Source organism: Aquarana catesbeiana, linkage group LG03, assembly GCF_042186555.1.
Source record: "Aquarana catesbeiana isolate 2022-GZ linkage group LG03, ASM4218655v1, whole genome shotgun sequence".
Classification (NCBI taxonomy): domain Eukaryota; kingdom Metazoa; phylum Chordata; class Amphibia; order Anura; family Ranidae; genus Aquarana; species Aquarana catesbeiana.
In genome coordinates, this window is record NC_133326.1 from 183,429,265 (window position 1) to 183,456,685 (window position 27,421).

At 40.7% G+C, this 27,421-nt stretch overlaps 1 protein-coding gene across 11 annotated transcripts in view; it reads left to right on the forward strand.

Annotated features, from left to right (window-relative positions):
• The window catches only part of MAGI2 (membrane associated guanylate kinase, WW and PDZ domain containing 2), a 1,136,189-nt gene that overhangs the window by 1,073,310 nt on the left and 35,458 nt on the right, over nucleotides 1–27,421 (forward strand). For all 11 annotated transcript variants that reach the window (XR_012242816.1, XM_073619581.1, XM_073619580.1 and 8 more), the window contains one exon: nucleotides 21,069–21,207. Coding sequence is in view for 10 of the 11 variants with exons in the window: in XM_073619581.1 (XP_073475682.1) it covers nucleotides 21,069–21,207 (139 nt within the window). In the remaining variant the exon portion in view is untranslated. The remainder of the gene's footprint in view (nucleotides 1–21,068; nucleotides 21,208–27,421) is intronic.

Consider the following 27,421-nt stretch of genomic DNA (forward strand, 5'->3'; position numbering starts at 1 on the left):
ATATTCTCTGCATTCACTACTTGAAGTCTAGACACGTTCACCACCTTTCAGTCCATGCCATTTTTCAGTCTTTAAAACTGTCATAATTTAGATGATAATTACTCAGTCATGTAACACTGTATCCAAATAACATTTTTATTACTTTTTTGAGACAGCTAGATCTTTCTTTTGGCGGTATTTAATCACCACTGGGTTTTTCATTTTTTGCAATATAAATGAAAAAAGACAGAAAACTTTTTTCTTAGTTTCTGTTTTAAAATTTTGCAAATAAATGATCTTTCTTCAAAAATTTAGGCTAAAAGGTATTTTGCTACATTGCTTTGGTAAAAAAAAACAAACTGGTGTATATTGTTTGGTCTATGTGAAAGCTATCAGTCCACAAACTATGGTGTATATATTTTAAAATTGATCAGTCCTGATGTACTGACTGCCTATCTTATTTACTGAGGCCCAAAAATGCCAGGACAGTACAAATATCCCCCAAATGGCCCCTTTTTGAAAAGTAGACAGTTGAATGTATTTAGTAAGATGCATGGTGGGTTTTTTGAAGGTGTAATTTTTGTCCCAATTTTTTGGAAAATTAAGAAATTTTAATTTTTTTTTCACAAAGTTGGCATTTCTTACACACAGCGTGGGTATACTTACAATTGCCCCTTAAAACATATTCTGCTACACAACCTGAGTATGGGGATGAAACATGTTTGAGACATTTCACAACCTAGATGCATAGAGGGGCCCAAAATCCAAGGAGAACCTTCAGGCGTTTTATGGGCATAAATTTTACATCTAATTTCCTGACTACCTATCACATTTTTGGAGGCCCTGAAGCACTAGGACAGTGGAAATACCCACAAAATGCCCCAATTGTGGAGAGTAAACACCCCAAGGTATTTTTTAAGAGTCATGGTGAGTCTTTTTAAGACTTTTGCCACAAGTTTTTGGAAATTGCAGAAAGCAAATGAAAAAACATTTTTTTAACACAATGTTGTCAATTTAATAAGATATTTCTCACACACAGCATAGGAATACTTAGAATTACTTAGAATGGAAATACCACATGTGTAAGAAGGTTTTAATGTTTGGACTGATTATGTACATTGTATCTTGTGTATCACACAAATCAACCAATTGTGTCAAAACCAATGTAGCATAATGGTCACCTCTGTATGAGTGGTCAGAGAGTATAGCTTACTGTAGCATCATCTAAAGCAGTCCCAGCTCCTATAAGCCAAGCAAGCCAAGCCTGCTGGTACATGGCTGCCCCAAGGAGTGCCATGTTCACTGGCCAGGAAATACAGGAGGTTGAAGAAAGGAAAAACAAAAGAGTTCCTGTAGTTCCAGGAGTGCAGTTGTCTGCAGGGGATGGCTGGAACTGGTGTCTTACAGGAACATAGTCAGTGGAATGTGCAGATGGTTAACTTCAAGCTACAGGCAAACACGTGGTCAGTAGGGATGAGCCGAACACCCCCCTGTTCGGTTCGCACCAGAACATGCGAACAGGAAAAAAGTTTGTTCGAACATGCGAACACCGTTAAAGTCTATGGGACACGAACATGAATAATCAAAAGTGCTAATTTTAAAGGCTTATATGAAAGTTATTGTCATAAAAAGTGTTTGGGGACCTGGGTCCTGCCCCAGGGGACATGGATCAATGCAAAAAAAAGTTTTAAAAACGGCCGTTTTTTCAGGAGCAGTGATTTTAATAATGCTTAAAGTCAAACAATAAAAGTGTAATATCCCTTTAAATTTCGTAGCTGGGGGGTGTCTATAGTATGCCTGTAAAGGGGCGCATGTTTCCTGTGTTTAGAACAGTCTGACAGCAAAATGACATTTTGAAGGAAAAAACTCATTTAAAACTACTCGCGGCTATTGCATTGCCGACAATACACATAGAAGTTCATTGATAAAAACGGCATGGGAATTCCCCAAAGGGGAACCCCGAACCAAAATAAAAAAAAAAAAAAATGACGTGGGAGTCCTCCTAAATTCCATACCAGGCCCTTCAGGTCTGGTATGGATATTAAGGGGAACCCCGGCCAAAATAAAAAAAAAAAAATGACGTGGGGTTCCCCCAAGGGTCTGGTATGGATTTTAAGGGGAACCCCGCGCCAAAAAAAAAAAAAAAAACGGCGTGGGGTCCCCCCAAAAATCCATACCAGACCCTTATCCGAGCACGCAACCTGGCAGGCCGCAGGAAAAGAGGGGGGGACGAGAGTGCGGCCCCCCCTCCCTCCTGAACCGTACCAGGCCACATGCCCTCAACATTGGGAGGGTGCTTTGGGGTAGCCCCCCAAAACACCTTGTCCCCATGTTGATGAGGACAAGGGCCTCATCCCCACAACCCTGGCCGGTGGTTGTGGGGGTCTGCGGGCGGGGGGCTTATCGGAATCTGGAAGCCCCCTTTAACAAGGTGACCCCCAGATCCCGGCCCCCCCCCTGTGTGAAATGTTAAGGGGGTACATAAGTACCCCTACCATTTCACGAAGAAAGTGTCAAAAATGTTAAAAATGACAAGAGACAGTTTTTGACAATTCCTTTATTTAAATGCTTCTTCTTTCTTCTATCTTCCTTCATCTTCTGGTTCTTCTGGCTCTTCTGGTTCTTCCTCCGGCGTTCTCGTCCAGCATCTCCTCCGCGGCGTCTTCTGTCTTCTTCTCCTCGGGCCGCTCCGCACCTATGGCATGGGGGGGAGGCTCCCGCTCTTCTCTTCTTCTTTTCTTCTCTTCTTCTCTTCTTCATTTTCTTCTCCGGGCCGCTCCGCAATCCATGCTGGCATGGAGGGAGGCTCCCGCTGTGTGACGGCGCTCCTCGTCTGACAGTTCTTAAATAACGGGGGGGCGGGGCCACCCGGTGACCCCGCCCCCCTCTGACGCACGGTGACTTGACGGGACTTCCCTGTGGCATTCCCCTTGACGTCACAGGGAAGTCCCGTCAAGTCACCGTGCGTCAGAGGGGGGCGGGGTCACCGGGTGGCCCCGCCCCCCCCGTTATTTAAGAACTGTCAGACGAGGAGCGCCGTCACACAGCGGGAGCCTCCCTCCATGCCAGCATGGATTGCGGAGCGGCCCGGAGAAGAAAAGAAGAAAAGAAGAAGAGAAGAAGAGAAGAAAAGAAGAAGAGAAGAGCGGGAGCCTCCCCCCCATGCCATGGGTGCGGAGCGGCCCGAGGAGAAGAAGATAGAAGACGCCGCGGAGGAGATGCTGGACGAGAACGCCGGAGGAAGAACCAGAAGAGCCAGAAGAACCAGAAGAACCAGAAGATGAAGGAAGATAGAAGAAAGAAGAAGCATTTAAATAAAGGAATTGTCAAAAACTGTCTTTTGTCATTTTTAACATTTTTGACACTTTTTTCGTGAAATGGTAGGGGTACTTATGTACCCCCTTACCATTTCACACAGGGGGGGGCCGGGATCTGGGGGTCACCTTGTTAAAGGGGGCTTCCAGATTCTGATAAGCCCTCCGCCCGCAGACCCCCACAACCACCGGCCAGGGTTGTGGGGATGAGGCCCTTGTCCTCATCAACATGGGGACAAGGTGTTTTGGGGGGCTACCCCAAAGCACCCTCCCAATGTTGAGGGCATGTGGCCTGGTACGGTTCAGGAGGGAGGGGGGGCCGCACTCTCGTCCCCCCCTCTTTTCCTGCGGCCTGCCAGGTTGCGTGCTCGGATAAGGGTCTGGTATGGAATTCCTAAATTCCATACCGAAGGGTCTGGTATGGATTTTAAGGGGAACCCCGCGCCAAAAAAAAAAAAAAAAACGGACCCCACGCCGTTTTTTTTTTTTTTTTTTGGCGCGGGGTTCCCCTTAAAATCCATACCAGACCCTTCGGTATGGAATTTAGGGGGAACCCCACGTCATTTTTTTTTTTAAATTTTGGCCGGGGTTCCCCTTAATATCCATACCAGACCTGAAGGGCCTGGTATGGAATTTAGGGGGACTCCCACGTCATTTTTTTTTTTAAATTTTGGTTCGTGGTTCCCCTTTGGGGAATTCCCATGCCGTTTTTATCAATGAACTTCTATGTGTATTGTCGGCAATGCAATAGCCGCGAGTAGTTTTAAATGAGTTTTTTCCTTCAAAATGTCATTTTGCTGTCAGACTGTTCTAAACACAGGAAACATGCGCCCCTTTACAGGCACACTATAGACACCCCCCAGGTACGAAATTTAAAGGGATATTACACTTTTATTGATTGACTTTAAGCATTATTAAAATCACTGCTCCTGAAAAAACGGCCGTTTTTAAAACTTTTTTTTGCATTGATCCATGTCCCCTGGGGCAGGACCCAGGTCCCCAAACACTTTTTATGACAATAACTTGCATATTAGCCTTTAAAATTAGCACTTTTGATTTCTCCCATAGACTTTTAAAGGGTGTTCCGCGGCATTCGAATTTGCCGCGAACACCCCAAATTGTTCGCTGTTCAGTGAACTTGCGAACAGCCAATGTTCGAGTCGAACATGAGTTCGACTCGAACTCGAAGCTCATCCCTAGTGGTCAGCAAACAGGCAAAGGATTGGTCCAGGCAGCAGGCAGAAACATGATCAATAAACAGGCCAGGGTCGGTGAATGCAGCATGCAAATGTAACACTGCACAGGTGTGGCAGTGATGAGGAACTCTGTAATTGGTGTGGCACTGATCAGGGACAATATGACTGGTGTAGCAGTCATCAAGGACAATATGACTGGTCTGGCAATGATCAGGGACAATATGACTGGTGTGGCAGTGATCATAGACATTGTAAGTGGTTGGGCAGTGATTAGCAACATTGTGAAAGGGAGGCCATGATTAGGGACAATATGAGTAGTGTGGTGGTGATCAGGGACATTGCAACAGGTTTGGAGATGATCAAGGACAGTATAACTAATTTGGTGGTACTCAGGAACAATTTGACTGGTGTGGCGATGATTAGGGACAATATGACTGATGTGGTGGTGATCACAGACCTTGTGAGTGGTTGGGTGGTGATTACTGACACTGTGAGTAGGTGGCCATGATTAGGGACAATATCAATCATAACAGGTTTGGTGATGATCAGGGACACAGTAACTCGTGTGGCATTGATCAGGAACACTGGGACGGGTATAGCTGTGAACAGGGACAATATGACTGGTTTAGAGGCAATCAGGAACACTGGGAATGGTGTGGCGGTGATCAGGGACACTGGGAATGTTGTGGCCGTGATTAGGGACACTGCAGTTGGTGTGGCAGTGATCAGGGACAATAGGTATGGTGTGGAAATGATCAGTGACAATATGAATGGTGTGGCGGTGATCAGAGACACTGGGACTGGTGTGGCAGAGATTAAGGACACTGGGACTGGTGTGGCAGTGATTAGGAACACTGGGAGTATTGTGGTGCTGATCAGAGACACTGTAACTGGTGTGGCACTGATCGGGGACACTGTAAATGATGTGGCAGTGATTAGGGACACAGAAACTAGTATGGTGCTGATAAAGGACACTGTAACCTGTGTGGCAGTGATAAGTGGCACTGGAAGTGGGTGATGGTGATTAGGGACACTGTCTGGTGACAGTGAGTTATAATGTAATAATGTTTTAAATGTTTTCTTACATTTCTATTTTTTTTCAATTTTTTTTAATTTATTTTTTACATACTTTCACCCTAGCAGTACAGTGTCACCATAGGGACACTTAATGGTGGGTCATCTGGGCCAGCAAGGCCTTTTCTGTTGGACTAAACACTGCCTAAACTATCAGAATCACTGACTTATGCTTTCATATTTTTTTTTTCATGACTGTGTTGTTCTCAACACATTCTCTTTATTTCATGACTTTTGGTTTCACTGCTTCCAGTGTTGTTTGAGCTTTTATCCATTCATATGTCAGCCATGATAGCCATTGTGTGTTGCCAGGGTCAAATAAATCTGCCTTGAGGCCTTCAGAATCAACAGTGCAGGCACCTTTAGCTTACAGTACATGAAACTGTAACTTTAACCAATCTGATTTTGAGTTGGTGACACCAGGGCCATCTAGCAGGCATACAATCATGTTTGCATCCTTTTCTATTTTTCCAGACCTAAATGTGACAGATCAGAGGTAGCTTGATGTACACAGCAGACTGCTGTGCATCCCAGCTTCTGTAGCCTCATGGGATATGTGATGGTTTTACATAAATAAAAGCTGATCATTGTAAGCACCCCTAGTAATGGTAAATGGTTTGTCTCATCCCTGTAAATTGATATATCTGCAAGAGAGCTTGTCCTTTTGAAAAACAAACTAATTCAGATCATCAGATGAAAATAAAAGAATAAAAGCCTTAAAAAGAAAAAAATGCAGCCATCACATCTAAGAATTGGTAGGGCACAATATAATAACTATTTACTTTTGGGTTTAATACCACTTTAGGTAATTTTGCTAATTTGTAGGTAATCCATGTCCCCATTTTTTCTGTACTGAAAAAATTGCTGGATTAATGCAGGTAAGACATCACTGAAGGCCTAGGTGTCAAATGCATGGCCTGCTACTGAGGACACTGTACTACTCTGGGGGTGGAGTGATTGGATTTTTTTTTATATACTGTGATTGCTTTTACAGCCATGATGGCTGTAAAATTAATAATTTCTCACTCCCTCCAGCTGCATCCCTGCAGCCATTGAGAAATACTGTAATAAATGTGATTGGCCACAGCTATCACATGGTACAGGGCTGCTGTAATTGGCCCTGTACCATGTGATCTTTGTGACCAATCATAGAGCTCGCACAGTAGTAAACAAAGATTCCAGGAAATAACATTTTATTTACTACTGTCCATGTGATCGCTGGTTGGCTACAGTGATGACATGGTACCAGGGTTGTTCACAGTGGTCCAGTACAAAGATCAGTGTTCCGCTGTGTCCAGTGGACAGGGAGCATGCACAAGCAGTGGATACAGGGCGTACAGGTACAGTACATCCACCCACATCGGCGCTGCTTCTGTCCAGCCATTCATTTACAGTGGCTGGAAGGGAAGCAGTTAAAAAAATGGTAATCCTTCAGCACAAGTAAGAGGAAATAGAGCCCCAAAAGGAAAGTTGTTGCAGCTGAACTGAATTAGACAGATCCTCCAGAAGTCCAGTAACAAAATGGGTAAATAAAATCAATAAAATGCATAGGCATAACTGTAGTAAATTAGAGGACTACAAGAAAGAAGCAACAAAATTGATGGCTCAGTTTATTGAGAGAGGATATATAAAAGATAGTTTGGAAGAGGAAGCAGAGCAGGTAGGGCATTAATCCAGGGAAGCCTTATTATAAGAAACCAGCAGCAGGAAGAAGAATGATGCAGAAAATAAGTTTGATTTAGCAATTGTATTGAAATATACTACCCAGATCTCTGTTGAGAGGCAGATCATCAAAAAACATTGGGATTTACTCAATGATTCTTTCCTCTAAACTCCCACAAAGACACAGATTTATGCTTAAAAAACTTGAGTATAATACCCCCTACACATGATACAACTTTTGTTGGCTGGTTTCCTTTAGATTTAACAAAACCATGTAGTGCAAGGGCCTGCCTGATTGCATACAAATTGAATCTCTTAGACCCCTTTCACACCGTGGGTGTTTTGCCAGCGCTATAGCATTAAAAATAGCGACTGCAATCCGCTCTCAAACAGCCGCTCCATTGTCTCCAGTGTGAAAGCCCGAGGGCCTTCACACTGGAGCGGTGCGCTGGCAGGACATCAGGAAAAGTCCTGCCAGCAGCTTCTTTGGAGAGGTGAAGGAGCGGTGTGTTTACTGCTCCTCCACCGCTGCTCCCCTTTGAAATCAATGGGGCAGCGCTGGGATACCGCCGGCAAAAATGCTGCTATTGCGGCACATTGCGGGTGCTTTTAACCCTTTCTCGGCCGCTAGCGGGGGGTAAAAGTACCCCGCTAACGGCCGAAATGCGCCGCAAATCCGATGGTAAAACGTCGCTAAAAATAGCGGCATTTTACCGCCGGCGCTATGGGCGGCTCGGTGTGAAAGCCATCTTAAGGTTTGACCTCCTATTATATAGTTTTGGTAAATTTGAAGTAAAAAATCTACAGAAAATTGTATAGTTTGTATCCAGCTTTAGAAGAAGAAGCCAAGGATTAGAAATAGCACCCACTATTCAAAAGAAAAAAAGAACATCTGAAGTTACTCATCCAAAATATTTAAAAGGTTTTAAAATGTTTAAAAAATGTTAAAGAAAGTTTATTTCCCCCCAGACTCACGTTATCACGCTATGTAGGGTCTACATAGGCAGGACCAAATGTGAACCACAGGGTTAAATAGTGACATAGGGCTCTTCCCATATAACATTTTTAATTGAGGAAATAAAGTGAATGTTTAACAAATTGACATGATGGATTTGTGTAATGGTTCTGCTACTCCAGCCTATGGGAAGATAAAGGGAGAGAGGAAATTTTTATCCAGCAAAGGAGGAATTAACCATAGAAGGAGGAGGAAGAGTGCAATATAAAGAGCACTCTGTGCTTTTTGCAGAATTCCTTGAGAAAGATTGATGGTTCAATCGAAAGTAGTTGGAAGTAAAAATGGGGAACACAGTGACGTCACTAAGAGCAGCTCTGCATTTTTTTTTTAGTCATCCTGAATTTTTTTTCACACCTGTTAGAACGCCTGCGGCCAGGGCTCTGACAGGTTCTCCCAGGGATCTTTTCCCTGCAACAACCTACAGGAATTCCACTTGGCTGTACAAGGAAGATTACTAGTACCATTGTCTACTCAGCTACAAAATAGAATACTACTTGATCAAGAAATGGACAGCAGCAAGTGAGTCTATTACATTTATTCCTGTGCAGCACTACCAGATACTTTTGTAACTTTTGCAGTGATCACCATGTTTTAACACCCACCTGTATATTTTATTATTATAGGAGTGGATTTATTTTAATTTTTTTTAACCGCCTCCCACCCGGCCATTGCACATTTACGAACAGGTGGGTGCTTCCTCCTTCTGAGGGACGTTCAGGAACGTCCCTCAGAAGGAGGGTGCCCGCGCAGTCACGCGATCCCGATGTGCTCATGTCACCCGGACACGGCACATCTCAGATCGGTAGGAGTTCCCTGTGATTGGCCCTCCTGATCACATGACGGCTGTGTCCACTAACAGCCATCATGTGACGTAAATAGAGAGCCGGTTGCTAGGCAATCGGCTCTCCTCACACGGAAGTTGTCAGAGAGGAGAGGAGAGGAGAGCAGATCGCTGCAGCTGGCCGGTGACCAGTGAGTATGAGCTTTTTTACAGCTTTTTACACACTGATCACCGGCCCAGTGTCCCCACACAATGTCCCTAAAATAGTGTCCCCAAAACACTGTCACCACACACATGTCCCCACACAGTAAAAACACCTGTCCCCCACATATGTAACAGTAAACTCATATGTCCCAATGATCATCTGCACACATATGTCCGTGATCATCTGCGCACATCTGTATGTGATCATCTGCGTACATATGTCCGTGATCACACAAACCTATTATTATACACTTAATGGGATTTTTTTAAATAATTTTGCTTTTGGGAAGGTTAATGATTCCAATGCATTTCTGCTGATTTGAATTTTAGTTATTAATTATATGCTTTCAACTTTCAAAGCCCACATTTGTAGTTCATACCTTTATTGCAGTTGATGCACCGTAGAGCAAAATTATGTAGTTTAAGCATGGCCAATCAACACATAATTTCCACTTTTACCCAGCCATAAGATAGAAAAGCTGGTTTTCTTTCCATATCCAAACCTAATCACAAAGTTCCTTTATAAATTACTCTGTGATTTAGGAATTTATAAATATCATTCTAGGGAATTGTCAAAAATAGAGATTATTCAGAGTAGAATCTTTTTTAACATTCAGTGATATCTTCAGTGAGAGGTTTCAGTAATATAGGCTCAGGACAAAACATTTACTTTGCCCAGAGATAATCAAGGAAGGCATGCTAAATTTAATTTTAAAAAATTTAAAAAAAGACTGTGTCTGTCTGTTTTTATGAATTGTATTCCACCAAGATATTCAGTATTCAGTTAAATAAGTACTACTACTGCTTCGATAAATGATACAAAATGTTTTAATTGGTAGTATTAAGCTAATTCAAAATCAAGAAGTCTTCTCCCAGTGCTAAAAATCAAGAATCTCTCACATAAGTTAATTTGAATAGTCATAACCATATTTACTACTTCTGGGACAAATACCTCTAATACCAATACCTCTAATACCTTGCACTGACTTTCTTAGTAAATTAAATACCCTGAATTCTAAATGTATTTACTAATGTAACCTGTTGAACATTATAACTGAGCATTTTTGTATGTTTTAGGCAAACACCATATTGTTGTGCGGGGCAAGGTTATTTCAGCACTTGCTTTGTGTAAATTACCTTTAAATTATATGAATGTGAAATAGATCTATATACAGTATCTCACAAAAGTGAGTACACCCTTCACATTTTTGTAAATATTTTATTATATCTTTTCATGTGACAACACTGAAGAAATTACATTTTGCTACAATGTAAAGTAGTAAGTGTGCAGCTTGTATAACAGTGTAAATTTGCTGTCCCCTCAAAATAACTCAACACACAGCCATTAATGTCTAAACCACTGGCAACAAACGTGAGTACACCCCTAAGTGAAAATGTCCAAATTGGTCCTAATTAGTCATTTTCCCTCCCCGGTGTCATGTGACCCGTTAGTGTTACAAGGTCTCAGGTGTGAATGGGGAGCAGGTGTGTTAAATTTGGTGTTATCGCTCTCACTCTCTCATACTGGTCACTGGACGTTTAACATGGCACCTCATGGCAAAGAACTCTCTGAGGATCTGAAACAAAGAATTGTTGCTCTACATAAAGATGGTCTAGGCTATAAGAAGATTGCCAAGACCCTGAAACTGAGCTGCAGCACAGTGGCCAAGACCATACAGCTGTTTAACAGGACAGGTTACACTCAGAACAGGCCTCGCCATGGTCGACCAAAGAAGTTGAGTGTACATGCTCAGCGTCATATGCAGAGGTTGTCTTTGGGAAATCGATGTATTAATGCTGCCAGCATTGCTACAGAGGTTCAAGCCTGTCAGTGCTCAGACCATACGCTGCACACTGCATCAAACTGGTCTGCATGGCTGTCGTCCCAGAGGGAAGCCTCTTCTAAAGATGATACACAAGAAAGCCTGCAAACAGTTTGCTGAAGACAAGCAGACTAAGGACATGGATTACTGGAACCATGTCCTGTGGTCTAATGAGACCAAGATAAACTTATTTGGTTCAGATGGTGTCAAGCGTGTGTTGCGGCAACCAGGTGAGGAGTACAAAGACAAGAGTGTCTTGTCTACAGTCAAGCATGTTGGTGGGAGTGTCATGGTCTGGGGCTGCATGAGTGCTGCCGGCACTGGGGAGCTACAGTTCATTGAGGGAACCATGAATGCCAACATGTACTGTGACATACTGAAGCAGATTATGATCCCCTCACTTCAGAGACTGGGCCGCAGGGCAGTATTCCAACATGATAATGACCCCAAACACACCTTCAAGATGACCACTGTCTTGCTAAAGAAGCTGAGGATAAAGGTGATGGACTGGCCAAGCATGTCTCCAGACATAAACCCTCTTGAGCAACTCTGGGGCATCCTCAAAATGGAAGGTAAAGGAGTAAAAGGTCTCTAACATCCACCAGCTCCGTGATGTCATCATGGAGGAGTGAAAGAGGACTCCAGTGGCAACCTGTGAAGCTCTGGTGAACTCCATGCCCAAGAGACAGTGCTGGAAAATAATGGTGGCCACACAAAATATTGACACTTTGGGCCCAATTCAGACATTTTCACTTAGGGGTGTACTCACTTTTGTTGCCAGTGGTTTAGACATTAATGGCTGCGTGTTACCTTGAGGGGACAGCAAATTTACACTATTATACAAGCTGTACACTCACTACTTTACATTGTAGTAAACTGTAATTTCTTCAGTGTTGTCACATGAAATGATATAATAAAATATTTACAAAAATGTGAGGGGCATACTCACTTTTGTGAGATATTGTATGTACTGTTCCTAAGCAGCAGCCTGTGGATGACTTTTAGTAGCATAGTTTAGTTTTATATTTGCCATGTCCTAAAGGAATTTTCAGTTCGAAGTTAACTTTCAGTATAATGAAATCTAATTATCCCTAATATTCTTTTATAATTTAGTGTCTCAGCGTGTGTGTGTACATGTATACAGCATATATATATATATATATATATATATATATATATATATATATATATATATATATATACACACATATATTCCTCTCTAAATTCTGTGCTTTAGCTCATAGCAATGCTGTGTTAATTCTGATTGCATTCAGTTGAATTTGCCCTTACAAGAGTACAGAACTGTGAAGATTTAACTGTAGGCTTTCTTTCACTTAATGCTTGAATTGGATTCATCTACCACTTCAGCTGATTTCTGCACTAAAGCATTGACATGTTGTTCATTAACAGCTTGAGGGAGAAATGAACATTCTTGAACTGCCATGTAACTACTGAACTATCACTGGCTTCCAAGGTCGCTTAATAAATTCTGTAACACATCAATGTGCCTTGTCAGAAAAAGACATTAAAACAACTGCTCCCCTGGACATTGTTCTATAGGCAGTCTTTTTATTGTTTTGTTTGGCTAAATAATAAATGTGACAGAGTTGTATTCTCCTATAATATGCAAGGTGGAAAAACAGCAATATTAGGAACACAGTAATTCCAAATATAAAACACCTGAGTGCTACAAATTCAGTGTATAACTATTGCATTAAGAAAAATGTTTTCTTTTCTACTCATAACATTTTTACGGCTTTAGAAAGTTTAGTTTTGGCTTTTTTATGTTATCAGTTATAAGCGTATTTAGTGGTTAAAAATTAAACATCATGTAGAATGAAAATGACAGCTGCCTCAAGACAGTGGTGTACTAGAAAGCATATTCGGCCCAGATTTTGTAAAATTAGGGGGAAATAGGCATGAAATTGTTAAATATTGCATATTAATTAACATTTGATTCTGTGGTCATTTCATTGCACTGCTGAGTAATAATTATAAGTGTAGCAAGTCACAGGCCCTCAAGAAGAAAAATATGCCCTGGACCTAGGCCTCTTCTGTCATGGTGCTGTTTTACCCACTGCATTCACTTCCGCAAATACTGCCACCAGTAATACCCTCTTAACTCCTCTCCTGCACATGATGTTACACCCACTGGCATTTCTCTGTTGCACATACTGCCATCAATAATAACCTCTGATTGCTTTTTCTCCACATTATGCCCACTATCACACCCACTGGCACTCCTCTGTTGCGCATACGGCCTACTAAAAATTTGTCATTAACATGTGTTCATATAGTTAAGAGTTCCAAGAGGCAAAGTATAAATTCATATGGGTCCATATTAGCTACCATATATGAAGGATCATTCTTACATTTTTCCAAAAAGTTTAATTTAATACATCAGTTGCAAACTGTATTTAAAAACAACAAACCTAATATTTTTGTCATTACTGCAGCCTCTACAATTTTAGCACCGATAACCATGCAAGAAGAAATTCTCTGGAATTGGTGCAAACTTATGTTAGAAAGAAGGGGTGGTGGCCTTCTTAATTTACCTTTAATTTGCTAGAGAAACACAATGATGATTTACAAAGGCAGCATGCTGCTGGAAAAAAGAATAAATAAAAAAAATTGCCATGTAAGATATAGGCAGCAATTGTGATAGTAGGTGATTTGCGAAGGGGGAGAGGGGGCCTGGATGGTGTATACAATGTACTGCAAACACTACACCTAGCGACAGCAATTACAAAAAACGATGTCCGCTTTATTTTTTCCAGTCATGTAAAAGCATTCCAACAGACTTTTTTTAGCATCATAACACATCTTACTCAGCGTTTCCAGAGTTGGTTTTTAATACTGTTATCATCACTAAGTAGCCCAGTTATACCCGATCTCACACTTGACAAATGGAAGGAAGTCTGTAGCTCCTATACCGTTACTGTTATTTCTGCTAGAGATAAATTAAAACAACTACGATATTTCCACCGAACGTACTATACCCCAAAAAGACTCTTTCTGATGAATAGGCAGCTATCTCCCACTTGTCATAAATGTGAGAGGGAACAGGGAGACTTCATCCATATGGTAGGGTCCTGTAATAGGATCAGGCCATTTTGGTCAGTAGTCCCTGCATTTATTGCAGATACCTTTGAGCACTCCAACATTTTCAGCCCCAGGTGGTGTCTTCTTGGGGTGTTTGCATATGTTGGGCTTCCTACTAAGTCTAAGCTATTATTACGGCTAATGCTGTATTATGCCCGGAAAACGGTAGTCTTGTATTGGACTCGGGCTGATCCCCTACATATTGGTCTGTGGAAATGAGTTATAAACCAACATCTCCCACTGTACAAATTAACTTATGAGGCTAGGGACTGTCCTAAGAAATTCACCAAAATTTGGGGCCCTTGGCTTGACTCACAAGACACAAGTGACTGCTAAGCTTGATATCTATCCTCCCTCTTTAACCACTTCTTGACTGCTGCACGACAATATACATCAGTAGAATGGCACTGGTGGGCAAAAGGGCGTACAGGTACGTCCCCTTTAAGAAGTGGTGATGCGGGCATGTGATATCCGCTAGGTGCCCGCGATCGTGTCACGGAGAGGTAGAACGGGGAGATGCATTTGTAAACATTTCTCCGTTCTGCCTTGTGACATGACAGAGATCACTGCTCCCTGTCATCGGGAGCAGTGATCGCTGCCATGTGTGTTGAAGACCACCCCCCCACAGTTAGAATCACTCCCTAGGACACACTTAACCCCTTCATCGCCCCCTAGTGGTTAACCCCCACACTACCATTGTCATTTACACAGTAATCAGTGCATTTTTATAGCACTGATCTCTGAATAAATGACAATGGTCCCAAAATAGTGTCAAAAGTGTCCGATGTGTCATGATAAAAATCGCAGATCACCGCCATAACTAGTAAAATAAAAAATGCCATAAAACTATCCCCTATTTTTGTAGACGCTATAAATTTTGCTCAAATCAATCAATATATGATTATTGTGATCTTTTTTTTCCCAAAAATATGTAGAAGAATACATATCGGCCTAAACAGAGGAAAAATAGGTTTTTTATATATTTTTGGGGGATATTTATTATAGCAAAAAATTAAAAATATTGTTTTTTTTTCAAAATTGTCACTCTTTTTTTGTTTATAGCGCAAAAAATAAAAAAAGCAGAAGTGATCAAATACCACCAAAAGAAAGCTCTATTTGTGTGAAAAAAAGGACATCAATTATATTTGGGTACAGCGTTGCACAACCGCGCAATTGTCAGTTAAAGCGACGCAGTGCTGGATCGCAAAAAGTGCTCTAGTCAGGAAGGGGGCAAATCCTTCTGGGGCTGAAATGGTTAATGTTGAAGCATTTGTAAGGGTGACATCGCTCAAGAGACTTCTCCTGATATGTAATTCTAAAAAATAACCGTGTTGCTTGCACTCACTTTCCCTGTATGAGAAGCAGTGATATAGACTTACTACGTTTCACTCTGGTTTGTTTACTGTTCCTTAATAATGTGACAAATGGATTTTGGTAATAATGAGGCATGCCTCAGTATATTTTCCCTTTCTGCCACTGATACAATTGTATTTTTGCTGTATAATACTACATAGCGGATGGATTACTGAGATTTATTCTTATGTTCTTCATTGTACATAACTTGTATGCCTCTTTTGCTTCTGACTGACTGAGCAGATGAGTATAAGCTACAGGGAGGCATGGGGCCAAGCAGCTAAGGCTGATCTCCAGTTTGAATTAACATTTCCCTACCTTAGTCCTCATTAAAGTAAATGCAAGCAAAAATGGAATTTGCCATATTATGTTTACTTAGCTCCACAAATGCACACATATTGATTGCAAAATAAACTCCAAAGAGTTGATCTTTGTTTTTCCTTCCATTTTTCATCCACTTACCTAATTTCTGGGAAAGAGCCAACAATGCTGCAAGACCACTGCTTCTATTCCAGCAGTATTATCACCCTCTTTCCACATTGCTATAGTACACGTCAGAGATCCTGTGGTTACGTTAGCTGGCACCACATACCCCCAACCATCACTGCACCTACTAAAGAACATGACCATATAAGAAAAAGAAAAACATATTTAAAAAGCAATTTACACCATTAAGGATATTATGCCAGTATTGTGCTCTGCAAGCACTTCACTAGAATAAAGTTGACCAATAGCATTTACATATACTTTTTACAATACTCTATAATGCTCACCTACTATTCCCTATATTAATTTCTCTGTGGCGTTCTACAGTATACAACATAAAAAAATATACATTTGTGGTTCATACAACACATGCAAATAAATTAAAAAACATAGTGTACAACAATTTCTCTAGTGTATTGTGTTCTTAAATATTATCACAATCTAGTCTTTAGTGCAAATGAAACTACATAGCTACACAATGTTGTTGGATTTACATCTTGGGACATTATTTTTTTGGGGGGATACTTTTTTTTGTAAAGCTTCTTTCTATGGTGTGGATGTTTTTATTTACTTTTTATCTTTTTTTTTACTGAGTAACAGGGGGTACTAAGTATCCCATAGTTATTTGTGTAGTGAAAATGGTTAGATATCTGGGGCCCCCTATTCTACAGTAGGCTTAAAAATTTTGATAAGAGTCCTCCTGGAAGACCTCCCCATCCACTGGACCAGGGATGTAGAAATGAGGCCATTGTCCTCATCAACATGGCCTGATGGATGTGGGTGTCTACAGGGGAGACTTATGAGAATCTAAAAGCCCTCTTTAGAACAAGGGGGTCTCTAAATACCCATCCATCTCATGAATGAGTATGGGGTATATAATATCCTTTATTAAAACCAGCCTGAGGACCTGGGTGATGCCATTAACCAAATATGGTCAAGACATCACTCATATCCCCTCAGGTTTACAAACAAAATATGGTGGAGAACTGTCATTTAATAGTAGTATTTTTTTAAGCCGCTTTTAAAATACCATACCATACTGATGAGCACTTTCGTGTGTAGGTTTAAGGCATTCCCCAAGCATATTGTAAATTATTTATGTATTTTTAATACTGCTCCTTAAGCCACATTAAAAGACCATTTCCAGGTTGCACAGTATTATGTGAAAATTTGTTGCATTGATACATGTCCCCCCATTGCAGTGCTGAGCTACCCATGCCTTATTTTTTAAAGCTTGCAAATTAGCCTTGAAAAAGGCCAGTTAAAGAATTACAAGATACTCAGGATATGCAGCTCCCCGGCTGGGTTTGTGGTTTGTCTTGTGAACCAAAACCCAGGCCAATTTCCTCATCTGTAATCACTTTATCTCTATAGCGGAATCTTCTTTTGGAGGTAGCCAGCCAAACCTAATATCATTTATGTATTTGTGTATTTCTCTTTAGTTATTAGGCAGCAATTTTTAAAAGAAAATTTGGTGAGTTTAGAGTCTAAAAACTTCTAAAAGAGAATCTAGTACAGAAAAACAGGATAAAAAAGAAATAAATACATCCAAAGGCAGATATGTCACATCATTAACTTCCCATCATGCTAGAAACTGTATCTATGCCACTTTCGTGTAGAATGGCATCAATATTCTTGTTTGAAGATACAGCATAAACAAATGAGATATGAATATCTGTCATAGTTCAGTTGTGTGAAAGAAACAAGGAATAATCATATTATACTGTTTCAATACACTTAGATCAAAATGTCAGTTCTTCTCATCTCACTGTGTGTCTTTAGCTTGTGCAGAGTAAAAGAATTGTGCTTATGAGGTAGACATTGTTCCAGTGGTTCGTTACTAGCTATAGAGATTTTTTTTTACATTTTCTGTGTTATTTAATAAAGGTAATAACATTGCAAATGTGAAGTGAAATGGAAATAAGGAGTGTGTACCTTGGGTATTCGTGGATAGGATGACCTAAAATTATATTTAATGAAGCACAAACATAGTTTCAATAAATATGTACCGATCATATTTATCATATTTATTTATTTTATATTTATATATTTATCATATTTATCATCATATTTACGCATCAAAATAAATGTTTGTTTTTGGTTTTTGGAGTTTTTTTGCAACGTAGCAATTGAAGACTTAACTTAAAGAGGTACCGTATTAATCGGCATATAACACGCACCTTCATTTTAGGAGGGAAGTTTCAGGAAAAAAACAAAAAATTTAAACAAAGAACTTTGAAGGAAAATAAGGGTCAGTGCACATCAATGCAGCCTCACCATTGCCCATCTGCAGCCTGATCAATGCCCATATGCAGCCTTACTATTGCCATGAATGCAGCCTGATCAATGCCCACCCGCAGCCTCAATTCAGATTACTGCTGCCTCGGAGGGGACGATAGGGGGGCGGGATGGGCGCAGTCAGATTACATACAGCAAGGCTCTCCTGTTTACTCGGCGGACTCTTTAATGCAAAGTCTCGCCTCCTGGATCAAGTTCTATGATAGACAGAACACTGGTCCAATGCTGGCCCAGGAGACTGGACTTCCTATTACAGATTACTGCTGAGTAAACAGGAGATTCTCGCCGTATGCAATTTGACAGCTCTCGTTCCGGCCCCCTCCCCGTTCCCTCCTAGGCAGCCCAAATTGCAGTATCAGCGTATAACACGCACACACTATTTGCACTCGATTTTCAGAGTGAAAAGGTGCGTGTTATACGCCAATAAATACAGTAAGTCCTGTAATGTAAAAGCTCTAAAGCTGGTTCACATCTGTGTGGGTGATTGCCGATGCAGGTCCTCATCTGTTCCAGAAGCCGCAACCACCTGTACAGAAAACCACAGGAGATGTGTGCTGGTGCCATTAATGCTAAAGGCATGCTGCACATGCTGGAAATCTCTCTCTCAGGAACTTTTTCCCTGTGTTTCAGGAGGCACAGCAGCCCATTTAAACAGATAGGCTGCTGTGCCTGCATAAAACATGGCTCACAGAGCCACATCAGTGTGAACCAGGTTTCTAAAAGCAGGCAGAAGGGCCAAGGACAAATTGCCAGTATTGCTTATAGTCTTCCTGCAGCAGATTTTTTTCCCTCCATTAATGACTTACCATGCCATTTGCACACTATTTTTCTTTGTAAATGCAGGGTTTTGCTTCTTCATGAGTTGAGGAGAACAGCAAGGGGAGCAAAGAGATGCACAGTGGTGACATCACCAAATCTCACTCCAGTTTTCCTAGATTAGAATAAAGAAATGCAGTACGTTAGAATTCACAATGCAGATATACAGCACACTCACATACCAGGAAAATCACTGCTAATTTTCTGAAGGAATTTAGGATATAAGGTCATTTTTTTCAAGGTACTACTTAGGCAAAAGTAACATAAATGTTCCAAATAGCATATCAAATCTTAATTTTATTAGTTCATTTACACTTTTTAGCCACTTTCACACTGACGCGTTTTACAGGCGCTTTTGCACTAAAAATAGCGCCTGAACAGTGCCTGTAAACTGCCTCTTCTGCAGCCCCCGTGTGAAGGCCCGAATGCGACGCTGTACCCAAATGAAATTGTTGTCCTTTTTTTTCCCACAAATAGAGCTTTCTTTTGGTGGTATTTTATCACCTCTGCAGTTTGTATTTTTTGCGCTATAAACTAAAAAAGAGCGACAATTTTGAAAAAGAAACTATATTTTTTACTTTTACTTTTTTGCTATAAAACACACCCAGTAAAAAAAAATTCTAATCAAAATTCTTCATCAATTTAGGCCAATATGTATTCTGCTACATATTTGTGGTAAAAAAATCAAAATGTCCAGATAAATGTGTCCACATAAAATTTATTGAAAGTGTCTGTTTACAAAAATTTGACTGTATTTTTTTAATATTTAAACAAACACTTTGTGTGTTTTTGTACAGCAGCTGTATTTGGAGTATGGGTAGCGTGGGTAATATTGGTTGCGTTGGCAACAAATGACTTTGCCAGGTTCCAGATGACAAAACAACATACTGGGGGTTATTTACAAAAGGCAAATCCACTTTGCACTACAAGTGCAAAGTGTACTTGAAATTGCACTGAAAGTGCACTTGGAAGTGCAGTCACTGTAAATCTGAGGGGAAGATCTGAAATGAGGGGAAGCTCTGCTGATTTTATCATCCAATCATGTACAAGTTAAAATGCTGTTTTTTATTTTCCTTGCATGTCCCCCTCAGATCGATAGCGACTCCACTTCCAAGTGCACTTTCAGTGTAATTTCAAGTGCATTTTGCACTTGTAGTTTGCACTTAAATAGCCCCCACTGACCCTTAAACATAGGCCTGGCAAATTCATCCCTACTTACAGTAAAGCAGGAACCCTGCATTCAATGCTTATAAACATTTGCAGAACTTTCAATTTTATTTCAACTTAAAAATGAACCTCTAGCTTGGTGTAGAGATTAGATTTGATTAAAAGCATTGCAAGAGACTATTGCATTTCGACTTTAAAAACAGCTTCTAGCGTGGTGCATTATAGATTAAAGTGAAAGCACCGCAAGAGCCTGTTGCATCTCAACTTGAAAATCAGCCTCCAGCTTGATATATTATAGATGAGATGGAAAGCATTTCAAGAGCCTGTTGCATCTCAACTTGTAAATCCGCCTCTAGATCCTTGCATTAAAGATGAGAGTGAAAGCATTGCAAAAGCCTGTTGCATCGCAGCTTGAAAATTAGCCTCCAGCTTGGTGTGCTATAAATGAGATGGAAAGCATTGCAAGAGCCTGTTACATCGCAACTTGAAAATCAACCACCAGCTTGGTGTACAATAGATGAAAGCATAGCTAAAAGATTGAAAGCATTGCAATAGTTTGTTGTATCACATTGCTGTTGACAACTGTATTGTACAGCTGAACTTTCTAAAGCTCTAGTTAATTATCTTGAATTATATAGTTTATCAGAGATATAGTTGTCTAAGCTATCACAGTACGTTTGCCTTGATGCATGACTAAAATGTCATTTTGTAACATGTTGAGCAAAATGTTATTCTTTGAAAACATACATTTTATTAAACTTCTTGCTTTTATTTGATCTCTTTATTTCTACTTGGCAGGTCGGTGATCAAATCATAGAAATCAACGGGGAAAGCACACGAGACATGACACATGCTAGAGCAATAGAACTCATTAAATCTGGAGGAAGAAGAGTAAAGCTGTTACTAAAGCGTGGAACAGGGCAGGTCCCAGAGTATGGTGGGTTTTCACGTTTCTAATGTATTCTTTGCACATAAACTGTTGAAGAAATGTTCTTACTTTTTATGGAAATGCATTTTTAGCTCAGACTATAAATAATTCATGAGCGCCACAGATGAAAGCCTCCTAAGAAGTCATTGTTTGTGTAGTACAAACACCCTTCACTAAATATTGGCATCTGAGTATAACAGAAATTAAATCACTCTGCAATTTGTACCTTGGTCCAGAGGATATTATTTTAGCATTTAGGAAAATCTTTTAAACCTAAGTTGCGTATTTAAAAGAGATAATTCAGATAGGTAAAATAAAGAAAAACTGAAACCTGGGTGTCAAAAACCATGCAGTATTAGACTGTACAAAAAAAAAAACTAGTGTAAAGCAAAAAGATTGTAGAAGTCCACTCAGAACCAGCCATTTGATTGTGTCTAAAATGTAGCTAAAGTTAAACTCCAGGCAAATATTTAAAACAGATAAAATACATATCATTAAATGTTTTACTCACTAAAGGATGTGTATTTCTGTCCATCTGTTCCTGAAATTGTAACAGTTCTGTCACAAAGCACAGCCCTGTTATGAAGTACAGGAGATTTTTCTCTAATGCGGTTAAGTAATACAGTCTTATCCCTCCCTCAGATTGTGACTAGACAATGAAAGAGAAGCCGTAGACTGATGAACTGAGTGCATTGTCACTCTGCTGTCTCCTCCTGTCGGCATATTTCTTGTTAGCACATGAACACTGCAACAAAACAGATTGGCTTCCCGTTCTGCTTCTTCCTCTCCCATTCTTAATTCTGCTGTAGAGAGGCTTGAAAGTGGTTGTTCTTGGTCCCCAACAGTAACTGCATTTTTTAAGTACATTTAAATATTTATTATTAAATGTTAAATGTGCGCTTTCACCCCCTTCCGGCCCAGGCCATTTTTCAGCTTTCAGCGCTGTCACACTTTGAATGACAATTGTGCAGTCATGCTACACTGTAACCATGTGAAATTGTTATCATTTTCTTCACACAAATAGAGCTTTCTTTTGGTGAAATTTATTCACTGCAGGGTTTTCTTATCTTTTGCTAAATTTTGTAAATAAGTAATTTTCCTCCTTCACTGATGTGCGCTGATGAGGCTGCACTGATGAGGCGGCACTTATGGGCACTGATTAGGAGGCATTAATATGCCACACTTATGGGCACTGATAAGTGGCACTGATATTTGGCATTGATTGGTGTCACTGATGGGCACTGGTAGGTGGCACTGGTGGGCACTGATAGATGGTACAGATAGGTGGCACTGATGGGCACTGACTGGCATCAATAATGGGCACTGATTGCTGCCACTGGTGGGCACTGATTGCTGGCGCTTTATTGTAATAAGGGCACTGATGATCAGTGCTCTGATTACCTGTCTTCCTGTCCCCTGCGAGGAGATGCTGCTGATCAGCTTTTCTCGAGGCAATGAGAGCCAATTACTGGCACTTCCGTGTTTACATGTGATCGGCTGTGATTGGACACAGCCGATCACATGGTTAAAGAGCCGCGTCAGCACGGGAGCCGCAGTTCAGGTGCGCCGTCATATGACATCCACCCAAAACAAGAGCACCATCCCTCCGTCATTTGATGGTGGGTAAGTGGCAAGTGGTTAAAAAAATAGGGGTCAGAGCTGCCTCTATCGTTATACATGTTGACTTTCTTGCAGTGTTGTCAATCTCCTGCAGCATTTTTTCCTGACAAAACATGGAAATTTTACTAACAGAGCACATTTTTTTACTGACAACCTGAAAAATTACATAACTTCTATTAAAAACTAAGACAACCAATATATAAACAGTATAAAAACAATAACAATATAGATAATAAGTAATTTGCCTGGTTTACACTTAAAAAGTCAACACAGCATAATAAATTATCAGCTCCTGATATTTACAGACAGTTGTAAAAGTTACAGATTTTTACAAACTGTTCATAAATTTACTGATGGTTGGTAACCCTGCTGCAATATCTCATTAACCACTTCAGCCCCCGCAAGTTTACCCCCCTTCATGACCAGGCCATTTTTTGCGATACAGTACTGCATTACGTTAACTGACAATTGCGCGGTCTTCCAATGCTGTTCACAAATAAAACTGATGTCCATCTTCTTTCCCAAAAATAGAGCTTTTTTTTGGTGGTATTTTATCACCTCTGCAAGTTTTATTTTTTGCGCTATAAAAAAAAAGACCGACAATTGTGAAAAAAAATTAATATTTTTTACTTTCTGCTATGAAACACATCCAATAAAATAATGTAAAAAATTAAATTTCTTCTTCAATATAGGTCAATATGTATTCTGCTACATATTTTTGGTTAAAAAAATCCCAATAAGCGTATATTGGTTTGCACAAAAGTTATAGTGTCTACAAACTATGGGATAATTTTATGGAATTTTTATTTATTTTATTTTTTTACTGGTAATGGTGTGACTTACAGCGGGACTGTAACATTGCGGTGGACAAATCCAACACTAAGTGACACTTTTGACACTTTTATGGGGGCCAGTGACACCAATACAGCGATCAGTGCTAAATAATATGCACTGTAACTGTACTAATGACACTGGCAGGGAATCTGCCTTGCTTACATAGGCAGACCACCGTTCTGTCTGCCTCGGAGCCCGATGTCTGCCGGACTCACTAATTGGCTCCTGCTGTGTCCAAATACAGCGGGAGCTAGTTGCTGGCGGCACGCGAGTGCGCCCCAGACCGGGGAGATCGAAATCACATACAGGTACGTGATTTCACGTAGAGAAGCTGCCCCGCTGCAGTAAATGTACATGGGGTGGTCCAAAAGGCTGTTTTTTTCCAGGCTATTTTTCCAGGCACAAAGTACTCCTGACATGTTAAGTATCTTTATAGCATCAAATATAGTTGAGGTCTTTATTGTCAGGGCCTTAGACCGAAGGCAGGGGCGTTGCTAGGGGGTGGCTATTGGGGCTATAGCCCTGAATCTGGGGCCCATAGCCCCGAGTCTCTTACCGCAGGGTCCCTGCCTAACCAGCGGTTTGAGGCTGCTGGGGCAGGTGGGCTGAATGCATGAGAGAGGCGGAGGAGAGGAAAGAAGCGAGCGGGCGGATGAGCAGAGATGACAGCGCTCTTCACAGCCAGGCCTCTTCAATTTGGGAGCGAGGTACAGCGAGCAGCAGAGAGATGACATAATCTCTCACTGTCCGCCACAAATCAGTGCTCTTCCGCCCTCACAGCATGGTGGAGTGGAGGTCACATGCTTCCTGTCATCGTGGAGCTCCACTTTGCAGCCAGACCCCCTTGCTACATCATCTCTCACTGCCCGCCCCACATCACCGCTCTCCTTGTCTCACTAAATGGACCAGTGCTGTCAGCCTGCCACCTATGCAGCGTCAATGCACATTTTGTGTCACTGGCTGGCATGGCAAGTGACAATCCACATCAGTTGGCAAGTGACAACCCACATCTGGTGGCCAGTGACGTGGCAAGTGACAATCTGCAAATGGTGGCAGGAGACGTGGCAAGTGACAATCCACATCTATTGGCAGGTGACGGTGGCAAGTAACATGCTGCATCTGGTGACAGGCGACGGTGGCAAGTGACACGCTGTATCTGGTGGCAGGAGATGTGGCAAGTGACATTCCCAGGGCTCCCACTGATTCTGCAGTATGGCGTGTTGAACCACTTCATTATATATTAGAATGTAACAATAGAAATAATGCACCTCAATCACCCTGACACCATATCAACCATTATGCCATGATGACTGAACCACCAACACCAGCCATCGCCCGTGAAAAATTGCTTACCACTGGTCCCACCCCCCCCCTCCCCGCGGGCATGCAAAAAGTTTGGTGACCGCTGCTATGGGCTCTAGCCCCAGATCTTTTGCAGACCTAGCAACGCCCCTGACCGAAGGTATAAACATTTACTATGTTTTTACTTTCTAAATCACTGATCCAGAACAAGCATGCAGATTAAAAGTCATAGTAAAGTCAGAACTTCTACTCTGAGTATTTGCTCTATGTTAGTGCCTCTATAAATGCTGAAGCTATTGGATCAACGTTACAGCTAGACAACTAACAAAAGAGAAATTATCAGTTGAAGCCTCCATATTCTCTCAGTACATGTTTCCTTAACCCACCCTACCACCGCACCATCTTCCACAGGCATTCAGTTTAAAGCCTAATTTTTCTTTCCACTTTAAATAGTTGATCTGGGCCAAGCTAACCCACTGGAACTATTTTCTTTACTATTTGCCACAGTCAGCATTGTATAAACTGTATGTAGCCTGTATCCCCTATATCAGGGTTGCCAACCGCCAGTAAATTTACTGACAGTTTGTAAAAATCAATGATTTTTTTACAACTGTTAGTAAATATCAGGGGCTGATCATTTCATGCTGTGTTGACTTTTTAAGTGTAAATCAAGCAAATTACTTTATTATAGGTTGGCAACCCTGCCCTATATACAGTATGCACCTCTGTGTTCCAGCGCTGTGTGGCTGCTCTCAGCATTGTACAACCTGTATGTAGCATCAGCCAAGTGAGCACCGACAACAATTCTTGGTGTAAGGTTTAGAGGATAAGCTTGTTTGTACATTTTCAGCCATCCGCTTCCTAAACTGAGACTAAATTGTCTATAGGTTAGTTTAGATAAGAGTTCCTATAATCTCTTTTTTGGTAAAATAATCATTTTAGCAAAAACTGTGTAAAAGCCAATATTATATTATCCAGTTACAAAAGCATTCTGTCGAAAAAAAAAATAATGGTTGGATGTACATCCCTGCACAAAAAAAGTGTGATTCCAGGTCATGTGTTTTTCTAGTTTTGGATAAAGTAGAGAAGGGTTAGGACTTCTTACCTTGTTGACTGCGCAGGCAGTAAGGGGAAAACACCCAATCTGGTTATAGATATAGAGGTTCTAACCCTTCCGATCTCTACTAAACCAAACCATTGTTGCTAATATATCTGCGTCCTGTAGAAAAGATTTTCCCTCATTTCCAGTCCAAAGATTATATAGGATGTGAGTGGGAATGTCGTCAATGAGGCAATGAACAATCCAATCAAGTTTTGAATAACTACCTGCTATCTCGGGACAAAGAAAAAGCCAAGAGCCCACTAGACTAAAAGCAGATTTCTTTTATACTTTGAAATGTACTTAAAATGCACCAAACCACTCATTTCCCACTGGTTTTATTGAAAAGTATAAAAATCAGACACCTGGCACTTTTGAAAGAACAGAAGCATTTACAGCCCCCATTGTTTTACTTGTGACAAGCGTACTATTTCGCTTTTTTTTTGTTTTGTTTTTTTTTTTAAAAACTACCCTTTTGCCCCAAACTTTAACCTCACTGGTGTCATTAGCACTATACTACAAACAGCTATTATCAACTGAATTATTATGCCATTATTTCTCACCACCAAAATATAACCAGCTAAAACCAGGCACAAAGACATATACCAGATACCACTGTTCTATCACATATAGTGAAAGTACACCCCTGTGTGAAGCAAACACGGGATAATCTGCAGACATGCTGGTCTCTGCATGCTCTACCTGTGTAGAAAGGCTTTGAAAAGATTTATATGATAAGCTGATAAATATGCACATCATTTTACATGCATAGAATAAAGTGTTGTAAGTAAACAAAGACTTAGCTGAAATTGCATTGGTTAGTGTGCTTAATATAAGTAGGTCAAATGTAGTTTTCCTAGGGATGTATTTAAAGGTAAAACATTTCAATCTGAAAACAATTGAGGGTCTTCTTATGGATGTGTTAATATTCATAGAGAATTTACTTTCACCTTGATGGGTGGTATGTGCTCATGCTGAAACTATGAATATCATTTTCTTCAGCTTGCATGATTCCTGTGGTGATGAACCTCAGGGTTCTGTTAGTGAAATAATCAAAAACTCACACAAATAGGTATATATTCATTTACATGGATTCATGGTTGATGTCTTTAACAAGCTAAGCTGCTTCTCACCTAGGGGACTTTATCTGTAAAAATGATGTTTTTCTTGTACCTGCATGCAAACCTGAATTGGTAAAGTTTATTTTCTTAAATAAATCTTCAAAAGCAGAAACCCCTAAAACCAGATCATCACTATTTCCTGGTTATTTTTTTCTGCTGCTCTGAAGATTATTTTATAGCCTCCTCCCCCCAAAGCAGCAGGTCCATTACAAGACTGAATGCAGAAAGGTAGCATTTCTTTGTAAAC